This window comes from Solea senegalensis, unplaced genomic scaffold (assembly GCF_019176455.1).
Source record: "Solea senegalensis isolate Sse05_10M unplaced genomic scaffold, IFAPA_SoseM_1 scf7180000014041, whole genome shotgun sequence".
In the NCBI taxonomy this organism is placed as follows: Eukaryota; Metazoa; Chordata; class Actinopteri; order Pleuronectiformes; family Soleidae; genus Solea; species Solea senegalensis.
The window spans coordinates 65921-78489 of NW_025320948.1; the positions used below are offsets into that span (position 1 = coordinate 65921).

The following is a 12569-nucleotide window of genomic DNA, read 5'->3' on the forward strand; positions in this document are numbered from 1 at the left end:
AGCACTGTCTTTCTGTCCTACTTTAACACAGCATATGACGCAATACAGTGACCCCCCGTGTGTGCAAATCTTTTTTTTTTTAAAGAATAAAAACAAACTGGTCCTCCATAAGGAGGAGACATTCATTTTCATTTAAAAGCCTGGACAGAGAGTGTGTGTGTGTGGACTCTGTACTCCTCCACACAAACATCAATGCAAGTACACGAAGCAGCATGATGAAGAAGGATTACGCTGGCTTGAATTTCAACCGAACAAATCCCCGCCTTCAAGCGTGGTGGGGCAAATGAGGCGTAAGAAACTTTCCTCGTCCCGCTACAATAGATGGTCTGCAACTGAAACACAGTCACTGTTGAGGCTGTGGATGCAGATGGATGATCGGCTCCCACATGGACATCAACTTCTGAATGGAAAACACACAGACACACACACTCTGCTTGTTTTTCAAACAAACGTGTGCATATTGTGCATGTCGGTCTCACGTGAAACTCGTAAATGCCACTTGCTCCGAACGCATCAGCGGGGTAAAAAACGTGGGAATTACCGTTCGGAATGCACGTCCACTGATATGCTGCCATGTACAATGTTTGGTCGTGAGTTAGCGTCAGAAAAAAACAAAACAAGCAGTAGCCTTCTTCCACTGCCTTTGTATGAATCTTAAGTAGTCCCATGTAGCGGGAAGCTTTGTTCACCATCACTGTCGGGGGGCACGTCCTCCAACTTTTCCCCTCACTTCCTTTTGGCATAACATTTATCATTCTCCCCAGACAAACAATCATCCTACAACATGGACTAGCATCTAGCGCACAATTAGACCCCCCGCCTCCCTCCCCTTCACCCCCCACTCCGGTTGCTTGGATACTTTTCACCCAATGGGACAGCTCGTCAACAACATCACTTCGCTCAGAAACTCCCGATCCTTCACTTCACTTCACTTCACTTCACTTTAATTTGGTGCGGCAGAGACTTATTAAAAAACTCATTTTCAAAATAAAGTTTCAAAGCGCATCCTTCTCGTGCTCGCCTTCTATATTGCATCCAAAACACTTAAAAAACTTCCGAGCCTGCATGTCTGAAAAAAAAAACAAAAAAAAAACTGCAAAGCCTCCTTTAAGTGGCAGAACCTTCTAATTTGCAAGAGAAATTCCCTTCAGGGCAAAAAATAGAATTATTCCGAGACAGACCGATTATATATTATGCTGACATTATATTGTGTTCTGGTGTTAGCTGAGGAAGCTTCCCTGAACTCTGACTGACTCACTGGCCTCTCCCTCTCTAGCTCTGAACGAATCAACAGGTGCCTGAGTAAAACGTGGAGAGTGAATCGCAGCAGCCACTTGGACAGAACGTTCACTGCATATACTGTAAATCTCCTGCACAAGCATTCACTAAAACTGATCAATCCCATTTTCTCCAGCACATAATAGGCCTCGGCCCTGTTCGCCCCTATCCCTTTCAGCTGACTGGCCCGCACCACGTCTTCCACTCATTATGAACGCTGACGGCAGATTATTTTGCTTACTGAACCAAAATTCCCCATCCTCTATGGATCAAATTCAACAGACACTGGACGGAGGGACAAAGACAAAGTTGACAATAGAGACAAAGTGAGAAAAGAGATAGGGAACACAGTCAGAGAAGTGGTCTGCAATGAAATGGAGGGAGGGGGGGGGGAGATGACGAAGAAATCGCAGAAAAGAGCGAGAGAATACAGAGAAGGAGCAAAGTGATGCAAAGGCGGAAAAAAAACCCTATAAATGAGTGTTTTGTCAGGGAAATAATGACCTAGTAACAACAGCAACATACCAGCACAGTGAACAAGAATGCAAATTAGCCCCGATGCAAATGTAATAGGTCTTCAGGGGCAAAACAGACTGTCTTTATACCAACCCCCCACCACAACACACTTTGCTCTGTACTATCAACCCCAACCCCTCCCCTCTGCCCTGGTTCTCCTCCAAGTCTGGATCACAACAACACGTTCGAGGAGACAATCTTGAGGGAGTGAGTGCAGAGTCAACACGATGTTCTTATTTGATATTGAAATACATGACCAGAGTACCGTGGAGTCTGCACAAACACACACACACACACACAGTTGAGGAAGAGAAACCACTTACTTGTCTGTCATGGCGTCAGCTAGCGAATATTGATACATGAAAACGTCGCTTCACTTTTCCTCACACGGTTGAAAAATGGCTCACGTAGAGGCACAGAGGTCTACGAGAAGGAGAGAGAGAGAGAGAGAGTTTAATAAGTTTAATAACAAACCAAATAATCACAAAGTGCAGTATAATGAAATACTTAAAAGTACAGCCAAACTTTCACTTTCCTATCATACATCATGAAGAAAAAGTCATATTTTCAATTCATTATCCAATAAACTAATTTCTGTGTAATTATTTCCAAAACAAAACAGAAGTAGCAGCTCAACAAACACCCCATCTCAAGAATGTTGTCCGATGACCCATTGCTCACTTTTACAACATCTAACTTTGCAGACACGCTTCACTTGCTCACCATTAGTCCACTAGGCGAGGGCCTTTCTTTCTGAGGGATACTGTTACCATAGTTACCGGGGCACCCGACCAGCCAGCCAGCATAAACAGAGTCTTCTGAGAAATCCTCTGGGCAGCGGGCAGACAATATAAATCCAATCACACGTGAAGAATGCGTCGCGTTATTAAAGGAGAAGCGACGGCAAATTTCAGTCAGTGATTCAATAAGCACTAATAAAAACCACCATAAATAATGACAATAATCAATTGCAGCAAACAATCCACTGATCCCTAGATTGTGACCTTTAATGTGTTAGCACAGCGGAAAACTGCAGACTGTGGCCTACAAGAGTCAAAATTAGGTTTGCTAAGTAGATAAAGGATAGATACTAATTCTAGTCCTGAAAGAAAAAAAAAAGCTTTTAAAGTTAATAATACAAAACAAAAACATAATGGTTTTATCACCGTCAGCTGACAGAGCTACAGCTGGTACGCTAAAGGCAAGATGTCAACATCACTCAATCATATCAGACCCAGACACACAGACAGACAGACACCAGCCTTGGAGTCTGTTTGGGGACCATGGATAAATGAGTGCATGTGCCTGCTTCTCCCCCACCGACCTTTCCACTTTCCATACCCTGAATTTTCAGTTTTGTCGCCGTCATGCTCCACGGCAGTTGCTTACCGGCATGTCTCTCTCTCTCTCTCTCCCTTTCAATGACATGTCTAGTAAGAGCTTACTGAACTTTTGTGCACGTCTCCGTCTTCAGACAGACTCCATTGTGCGTGTACAGAGGTCATAAAGGCGTGTTCCACCATCCAGTTTCTCCAACACAATGTGAATGCACAAATGAAAATAAAGACAGGTTACATTGCGCGGCAGGAAATCTTCAGCTGGCGTCTTTTTGTGCCCTTTGAAGTGATGCCGTGACTGTGATGTACCTGCACTGAGCACTCAAACAAGTAAAACCAAACTATTTTCCCTAAGTGTTGCAATGCCCAGTTAGGAAAAGCAATTTGTGGAAAATCTGACATGTCCAAGCTGGGAGGGTAATGCCACTCCTTCCCCTCCCAAGGGAGATTTATAAAGTCCAGACAACAGCCAGCTTGGATGCACATAATCTTCCCTAAATCAAACCTTGCAGTAAACAAAAACAGCAGACACTAGTGTAAACAATAACATACATCTTGTCTGCCGTTTTTTCACCCCCCATCTTCTCCCAATTACATAGACAAACTGAAGCAAAGAACAGCAAATCTAAGCAAACTGAGAGGATACTCCTTGAATAAGGCACAGCCGTCCACCACACTGAATTATTTACCTCCCAGATGAGATTTGGGTAAAAATAGCCTGCACTGTGCTGAAGATCCTCTCCACTGCAGACTAGTAAGCTTATAAAACACATACCTGATGGCATGACAGGGGAAAAAAAGGAATTGACATGGATGCTGTCAGATTCCAGCAGGCGTAATCTCAAGCCGTCTGTGACGTGAGTCTTACCATAATCTGAATGGGAAGATCCTGCAGCGCTGAGAGAGAAGAATGCTTGAGGAGAGGCTCTTCCAACCAGTCACACTGTCATTACTGCAGAAGTCACCAGTGGTGTGCATGACAGATGACAAAAGAATACAAAAAATAGAATATGCTCGTCCAGTCATCTGTCACCTCCTACTCCCTGGTCATGCTCCTCTCCCTCTCCCTCTCCCTCTCTCTCTCTCACACATTCACACACACCCTCATTCGCTCTGTCTCCCTCTTTCCTGCACGATATACAGTCAGTGGAATAAAGAGCCCAGGAGGTTACAAAGGGTGGAGAGAAACAGTGCTCGCGTTAAAGGGCTATTTCACTGTAACGCACGTCAGTGGCAGAGCCCGTCTCCATCCGAGTGTGCAGCACAGCGGTCAGGGAGGTTTGCCTCTCCGCTCTGTCACAGCAGTCAAGTGCAGCACGCAAGTGGAGAGTGACAGTGCAGAGATCGCACCTCTGGAAAGCGTCAGTGCACACAATTGCTGCGGAGGGGGAGGGGGAATTTGGGGAGGTAGGACGGGGGAGGGGTAGAGGTTATGGTAGTGTGTGTGGATCTGTGGGAGTGTGTCTATTGTTGTGGGGACATTTTTTCCACCCCACTTTAGAGATTGAAGGGGTAACTCAGGTCCCGTTGCTTCTCTCTCTCTCTCTCTCGCTCTCTCCGCACTGTATTGAGCCTTGGGTAATATTAAACTGCACACACACACATACACAAACACACACACACAGCGAGAGAGACAGCAAGAACCCAAACAAGATGCCAACAGAAAAGACTGTTTGTGTCCTCCAGGAGTGGATTGTTGATGATGGGAACGTCGACCTATACCTATGCAAAGCCTAAACAAACCAAAAGGAACGCAACAACAGCCTGATAAAAGGAGAACTGATTAAAATCTACTGACTTCAAATAAAGCTGCTGAGTTTGCAACTGTTCACACACACCACAACTTAGCAAAGTTAGGACAGACAACACCTCTGTTTTCTTAATGTTATGTAAACACGTTAGTCTGACTGGATAATGCCATTCACAGTCCGATTAGTGTCCTCTCCGATCTTTGACTGGGAAGTAGAAGGAGACGACGTATAAACTTCAGTAGGGTTGCCACTATAGCGAGAGTGAAAAGCTTACGGAGAAGACCCACTTTGGGACCAACAAAGAGACGAGCGGAGGCAGATTTTCTCCTCCGCATGTTTACACGGACTTGACGAGTTGTCCAATTGCCTGCCTTAGTCGGACTAAGGCTTTAGCTCGATTAAACTGTGCATGTAACTGTACTGAGTGATATTCTCCACAGTCACAGAATGTACTGTATGTAGTTTCTTCCTCTCGTGGTAGGAACGCATTAGTAAGCAACATCACGTAACGCACTGAAAACAATTAACCGATCTTACATGGAAAATAAAGGGAATCGGGAAATCTTGAAGGCTTGAAGCTTGAAAGATAAGTCAGGTGGTTGTAATTCAGTGACGACATCAAACAGATTTCAGCCACCTGACAAAGCGCTCGCCAAATAAAATACACACTCAATTAAGCCTGCGATATTTTAAGAATGTCGGCCTCTTTATCATTGCAATACACAACCTTTTCCCACATGATGTCAAAGTTTACGTTGCTTTGCAAACAATTAATCCGGCACCAAAGTCCATAGAGAAAATCAACTATGTTACGTATAGCTAAATACGACATATGTGTTATTTCATGACTTCCGTGGTTGTGGATTTATACAAGTGTCAGTAACTCGATACAACCACACGAAAAAACTGAACCGTCCCTTGAACATTCAGTGTTTATCGCTGCATCAGCTGATCGGAAACCACCGTTCAATCATGAGACAGTTTTGCTGAGACATCTAAAGAAATGAGGCAATGTATTATGCATGGCCAGCAACGCACACGTGGACACACAAAGTGCCTACACATGCCACTGTCTGCAGCTGATAGAGAGCCAGATGCTTCTTTTGCCAAGAGGAAATTATTCCAGCCTGAGGGATTCGGTTAGTCTACTAGGGTGTGGTGGGAGGGGTTGCACATTTTGAAAAGAAGGTGGGGGTCGCCCCAGATGTCTGATTCATAGAGCTAGCACCACACACCTCAACATCAGAGCAGCACAGACTGGCCACTGACCCCCTACCCTTTTTAACTCCTACAGGACCACAACAATGAGGCTGCTGCAACTCGTACATCAAACTCGCCCACCTTATTTCCTAAACGCGCAACGTCTAATGATAGGAAAGGTCACTACTGCTCAATGAGTATTGTGTTTAATCATCTTTAAGTAAGGTGCACATGTAGGGATCAGCAAATATGGTTTTCAACTGTGTAATATTTTAGTTCATGTACCGGCCAACCCTACAAGACAGACTTTAAATGATGTTTCTACCACAGCCATAATTTTGTCAGAGGGAAATTCTCCACTCCGAGAAAACAAACAACAAAATCTAATTCGATTGATTATTTTGAAAGGAATTGCGATATGATTCATATATATGTTATTTCATTATTTGCATTCAAATTTAAAAGGATCTCTGTGTGATGTTCCCTTCAGTCTTTAGAATACGATGTTTTGACACATTTTGGCTTTCAAAATATAGCGCCTGCTGCGATTTGAAAATTGCAGTAGGCCGTATTGGAATTTTGTTCAAATTCATGAACAAAATTCATGTTGAGCTTGGAAAAGCAGCTCCAAGATGCATTCAAGAAACCTTGTAAATATCACCACTTCTGCAATCACACGAGCAGTCCACTAACTAAATGCTGCCACCTTGATGTAATAGAAGGGCCACAAACTGGTTATTGACTTTTTCTTTTTTATATATTTTCTAACGCAACAAATAGTTACATTACTTGAAATCAAACAAATAATCCAATATTCATGCCCATCCCTTAAGTACATATTTATTTCATATTTTTCTTTGTATTTTTTTATTTATGTATGTAAAAGCACTTTGTAAATTGCTGTTTTAAAGATGCTATACAAATAAAGCTTTACTTTACATGTGAGTAGACTGCTAATGAGCAGTTAAACAGTGAGGGGTTGTGGGAGTCGGTGTCACAGACACCTTTTACAGTGACCTGCACAGCAGGAAGTGGAGTTCTGCTGTTCAGGCCGTTTGCAGGTATCACTGCCCTTTGTAGCAGAGGAGCGTGCTGACGAGCCAACTGAGCAAAAAGCTTGTGACGGCTCATGAATAGTTCCCCTCAACTCATTAAGAGTTTATTCAATTAGCTGACAGTCACTGACTGTAGAGCATGTGAAGAAACTAGACGTCTCTTAAATAGGGGGTTTCCTTTGAGGTGGCTGAATAACTGCATTTGGAGCCGAAGATATAGACAGAAATGCGGAATGTGCGCATAACAGGACATCTGCCTCGATATCAAACACTGGACACATTCCACCAATTTAATGCTGCATCAATTTTCAAGAAATAAATATGACTTAATAGCCAGAGCGAGGACTGAAACACAACAAGACATCCAAGTAAATAATGCTTGATGTCCAAAACAAGTGCCATTTCTGCACCAACAAAGCAGCCTTTGAGTGGAGTCCTGTTTCCCACCCATTTTAAATTGATTATTGATTTGCAAAAGAAGGGGAGACTCTTAAGACAGGCCTGCGTGCTTATGCATGGTTATCATTACCAAGCAAGAGCATTCTGTGTAATTACATTTAGCATACGTGAATCTCGTGCTTCCAATGACAATGATGGGGAAAAACATGACGCGAAAAAAAAACAAAACGTATAGTATTTCACCGTAAACAAAGTTTAAACATAGAAAATAGATTCCCTTTTTGACAATGAAAAGTCCCCAGGACATTTTGTGAGGGCCAAGTTTTCCCTCAAGTACTGAGCAGGTAAGAGGAAGTTAAGCTGCGTAAACACAGAAATCTACTAAGCAAACAAAGAGTATAACAGATCATTCTTTCAAATGGCAATTCCAGATTCTGCAGCAACTGACAACCTTACAACACAAACACAACCACCAGCCTGGGGGAAAGTCAGTGCCACAGACAGAAATGCCGTAGCAGCTCAGCAGCATGCGGTGGTTTAATGATTTGTCTGCTGCTGGTGAATGATCACACAACAATATCCTGTTCTGGCTAGTTCTCCACTGTCCCCCCCTGAGGGTCCCACTGACATGATTCTGGCTTGCCTGGGTGCCAATGCAGGGCCAGCCAACCAATCATATTGACAAGACGCGGGTGGCTGCCCTTTTGCCCAAAGTGACCCGACACAGGACGAGTGGAATCAGACTTGATGAGGCAGAAGAATTACTTATTGAGGCTGCGAGGGAAGGGACGTCACATCCAAGGCCCATTGGTAAAATGCTGAGAGAAGAGTAGGGAGAGGCGAGGTGGTTAATATCCCTAAAGAAGCTGTGGAAAACAGGCCAGGACAACACAACCGCTGTTATTTGGTTGGGGGGGGGAATAAATAGCTAGCATGCTTCAAAATTCCACTGTGCTTATGCAATGTAACCTAACCCTGGAAATAATGTGAGGGTGTTTCTCTGAAGTGAAATAAAAAGCATTCTCCAAAAATATTAGAGGGCATTATGGAAAGACAAAGAATCAGTTAACAAATTCTTATGTACACGGGAAACTTATTTATAAATCATTTGCTTAACTAATCAATGAGTCACTCGGCCTATATTGTGAAATAAATAGGTAAAATGGCCATGAAAGTGTTCCCTGAAGTGTTGGTTGAAGTAAATAACATCATCTGAACTCGTCGTCACCAGAGTTGAGAAATTGTGACACACATTTTTCACAATAAAACTTCCTGATGTGACGTCACTCACTCACGATGACTAAAAGTTTAACACTGGAGCTTAAATTCTTCTTTAACTTAAAATGGGAGACAAATACATCTCTAATTTGAAGCAAAATAGTTATAATTTAGTGCATGCAACAACTCTCATTGTGCTTGCACTGTTTAATACAACAAGGATGTTTATATCAAACTTTTACTATCAAGTACTTATGACTTGTCCTATATATACACATACAAGTATAATGTGATTATTAGCCATCAGTCTTATAAAGGCTGGGCAATAACTTCATAACAATGTGATCATTTTCTTCAGTATCAATGTGACAAAGGTTCCACGTACAGTACGTCAATATTATGTGACTATATGTGAATTGAAAATACTCAATACTCAACCTTAAGTGATATAACATTTATCGCAATTATTTTTGATATTATTGTCCAGTCCTATATTCAAAGCCAAAACAAATAAATAATAGAGTTGCAGTCCTACACCAATATTTTTGGAATTTCCAATACTGGAAGTTATCTATGTACTAAATTGTTAACATCATCCATTTAATCATTGTCACTGTTCAACACAGAGAAGACCTTGAGCCTGAACAGTTTCAATCCAAAGCAGGTTTTGGTGTGAAGGTCCCTGTGTGAAAGAGACAACACACACACACACACACACACATACACACAGAGGGACGGGAGCTCTTCAGGCCAGAGGGCAAAGACACAGAGCAGCTCCATAACCTCTTATTACTCCCTCCAGCTCCGGCACGTAACATCTAAGACTAGACACCATGCAGGTGCATGGGTTTATGAGCACGCACTGATGAGCCCCAGCTGCACTGTCATGTCCTTGGTAAGAACCCAACACGTCTTCAACAGTGTGCGTGGCTGCAGGTATTAAAACCCCCCGATGCTTTCGTATATAAACCCCGGTCTATGTGCTGCTGCTGTCAGTGAAAGTCTTTTGTTGTTGCGCTCAAAGAGTACCGTTGATTTATGCATGCCAAGGCCACAAACCCCTGAATGACCTCCGGCTGCCATGCGAATCTTAATCTTTAAAAAGATGCGTGCGTTGACCACGTAATATTATATTCGCGAGTTATTTTGCGCTTCAAGGACAGTGACAGCGGCTGCGCGCAAAAGTTTCTGTCTCTTCTACTTTTTTCCCCCCGTAATTGCGCTTGGAAACGCCGCGGCGAGGACGGGATTATAACGTTTTGCGCGCCGTTAAAACGCGAAAAAGGTTTATAGATAAAGCAAGAAATTGTAAAAAAAAATGTTTTTTTTTGTCTTTGAGTCCCGGTGGGAACAAATTCCAGCTCCAGAACAACAAGTGCAGCTGAGCCTGAAGTCCGCGACAGCTCGCATGAGAACGAGCAGCACGGGATCAGGATGAACTTTCAAGCATGAAACGTGTCGCTGCTGCTGCTGCTGCTGCTGCTGCTGCTTTCACGGGCGATATTGTACTTAAACTTTGCACAGAAGTGACTGGTACTCACCGAGGAGAAGGTTTCCACTTAGTCCAGAATCCTGGTGTTAGTGTGGAGGTAAGAGTCAGCAGCGAGTCCGGACACAAAGTTTGGTTAAGTTCCTCTACCTCAGCGCAGCATGGCGGCGACTGTGAAGCCTGAGGCTGATTCAAACCTCTCCCGGCTGAGATATCAACAGACAGGGGGAGGGTTTAGAGGGAGGTGGTGGTGGTGGTCTTGGTGCTCCCTTCAGTTCAGGTTCAACTCTTTCTTGACTATTCAGTATTCCGCTTTATTTCTCCACACTATCAGTGGTGTGCACAGACATTTCAAGGGTCAGGGGCTCAAGTGAAAAAGAACACCCTCTCATAAAAGAGAATTAAATAGTATAATGATATTAGAGCGGTGAATTTTACTTTATTTATTTATTTATTGCAATAACCATACACATATGCAGATGCTGAATAGGCCTTTTTCCAAAATATATATATTTATATATATAGTAAAGTGTTGTATTTATCTCTGATGTGCAGCTCTGTTGTTGTTTTTCAAGTGCTTTATAAATAAAGTTGGACTGGATAAAATGGGATGCAAACAGGTTGCAATATAACTGGAAGCACAATGTTTCAGAGTTGACTTCTACAACGTTCTAACTTTTCCTTCAAACTCCATTTTTAAGACACACAACAATAACAATACTTCTTTAATGATGACATATAACCATTCTATTCACTTTCGTACATTGAAATATATATTTGTCCCCAGGGGGCAATTCATGGGATCATAGGACAGCAATAAACACTGTTCAGGGGGAAAAAACAAACAGACACACAAAGTAAACAAGCAATTAAGAAATGAAAGTGCATTCAACAAGTGTGTGCAAATGTTGTTTTAAGCCTTTGTCTCACTTGTGAATATGACGTATGGTAATATGAAGAAGATTGAAGAAAACTGGGTCTCTTTTATATCATTAAAAGTTAATCTAATATGGAAAAATAGCTTAAAAGAGACTTCAAAGTCATGTTTACACATGACTACAAGTCCTAACTGTGTAGAAACAGGACAGAAGGCACAGCCCCAGTGTCCACAATCATGATGAGGGATCATTATTTGCCTTGAAATGCTGGCTGGAGGAGACTCTATAGGTGGAGCCAGTGGGTGCAAAAACATCATTGCAAGAGGTCAAAGGTTTTTTAACATTTTCCAAAAGCAGAAGTGAATCAAAAACACACTGGAGGAAAGGACAGGGTGACCCTTGTCTCATTGTGCAGGGCAGAGGAGGAGGAGGAGGGTGTGGGGCTTTCCATGGCACAGCAGGCCAAATACAATACCATCTTTGAGTAAAAGACTGATTGCTGCTGGTCTAAGATAGAACTGCGTCACTGCACCTCTGTGCATGGCTGCTTTGTGAGTTCACTGAATGGCAAATGGGAAGAAATTTACCTGCTCATTTATAAAATGAATAAGACTCTCATTGTGGACATTTTCCGTCCACAAAGAAAAATCGAACCATGCCCTTGAATATGCTAATACTCCCGGGCATCATCGGATATGGTACAAATTGTTTGTATTCATATCAACCTTTGGTGATCTGAGAGCTTAGCTGAAGGCTGGCTGCAGTTAAATGGGGATGGTAAGTGCTGCCTGAAATGAATACGAAAAGCAGCTGGTTTATCTTCACTCACTCTCTGACATGTGCTGCTAAGAGAAAACAGGTGACCAAGGAATGTGTGTTGAAATCCAAACATAATACTGGAGCTAAAATGATTTGTTGCCACTTAGGCAGATCCGTAGTATCTGGTTTTTAGGAATTTCTCTGTCTTTTTAGGTTTCCCTTGTCTTGTTGGTGTAGCCAATATATTTTTTATTTGTCTAACTTTGGTGGATATGCAACTTCTACTTCTATTTGTTAAATGAAAAAAAAGGAACATGCGAACAGGGGCACAAACCCACTTTGCAATAAACCTTATTTTAATACTGCTTCAGATAAGAGCAGCAGATTAATTACCAAAATGTAAATGGAGCATGGACAGAGTCAGAAACACACACACACACACACAATGGACAAGCAAGTTACACAGTAAGGTGTTGATTTCAAGTGTAAGTATATGATCTTCATGCCTGGGCTCTTCAGACACACCAGTTGGATATATTTAGAGTCCCTAGCTGGTGTATCCATGTTACAAGGCAGGCCACAATTATTCACAACACCGGAAGGGCCAGCATTGGTGTAAGATCAGGGCGCATGTGTGTGTTTCCACTGAAGAATTCAAAAGGTAACAGACAACAGTTTGCTAAATGGTT

At 42.6% G+C, this 12569-nt stretch overlaps 1 protein-coding gene across 3 annotated transcripts in view; it reads right to left on the reverse strand.

Annotated features, from left to right (window-relative positions):
* The window catches only part of sema4d (sema domain, immunoglobulin domain (Ig), transmembrane domain (TM) and short cytoplasmic domain, (semaphorin) 4D), a 37018-nt gene extending 26515 nt beyond the window's left edge, over window positions 1–10503 (reverse strand). Inside the window, exons 1-2 of one of the 3 annotated variants that reach the window (XM_044015920.1) lie at window positions 10296–10503; window positions 2118–2217 (exon numbers count right to left, since the gene is read on the reverse strand). In XM_044015920.1, coding sequence (XP_043871855.1) covers window positions 2118–2155 — 38 coding nt within the window. In that variant the 5' untranslated portion in view covers window positions 2156–2217; window positions 10296–10503. Of the gene's footprint in view, window positions 1–2117; window positions 2218–3999; window positions 4204–10295 lie in introns of those variants that run through there. The other 2 variants (XM_044015922.1, XM_044015921.1) reach the window with 2 other exon arrangements.
* Window positions 10504–12569: the final 2066 nt, after the last annotated feature.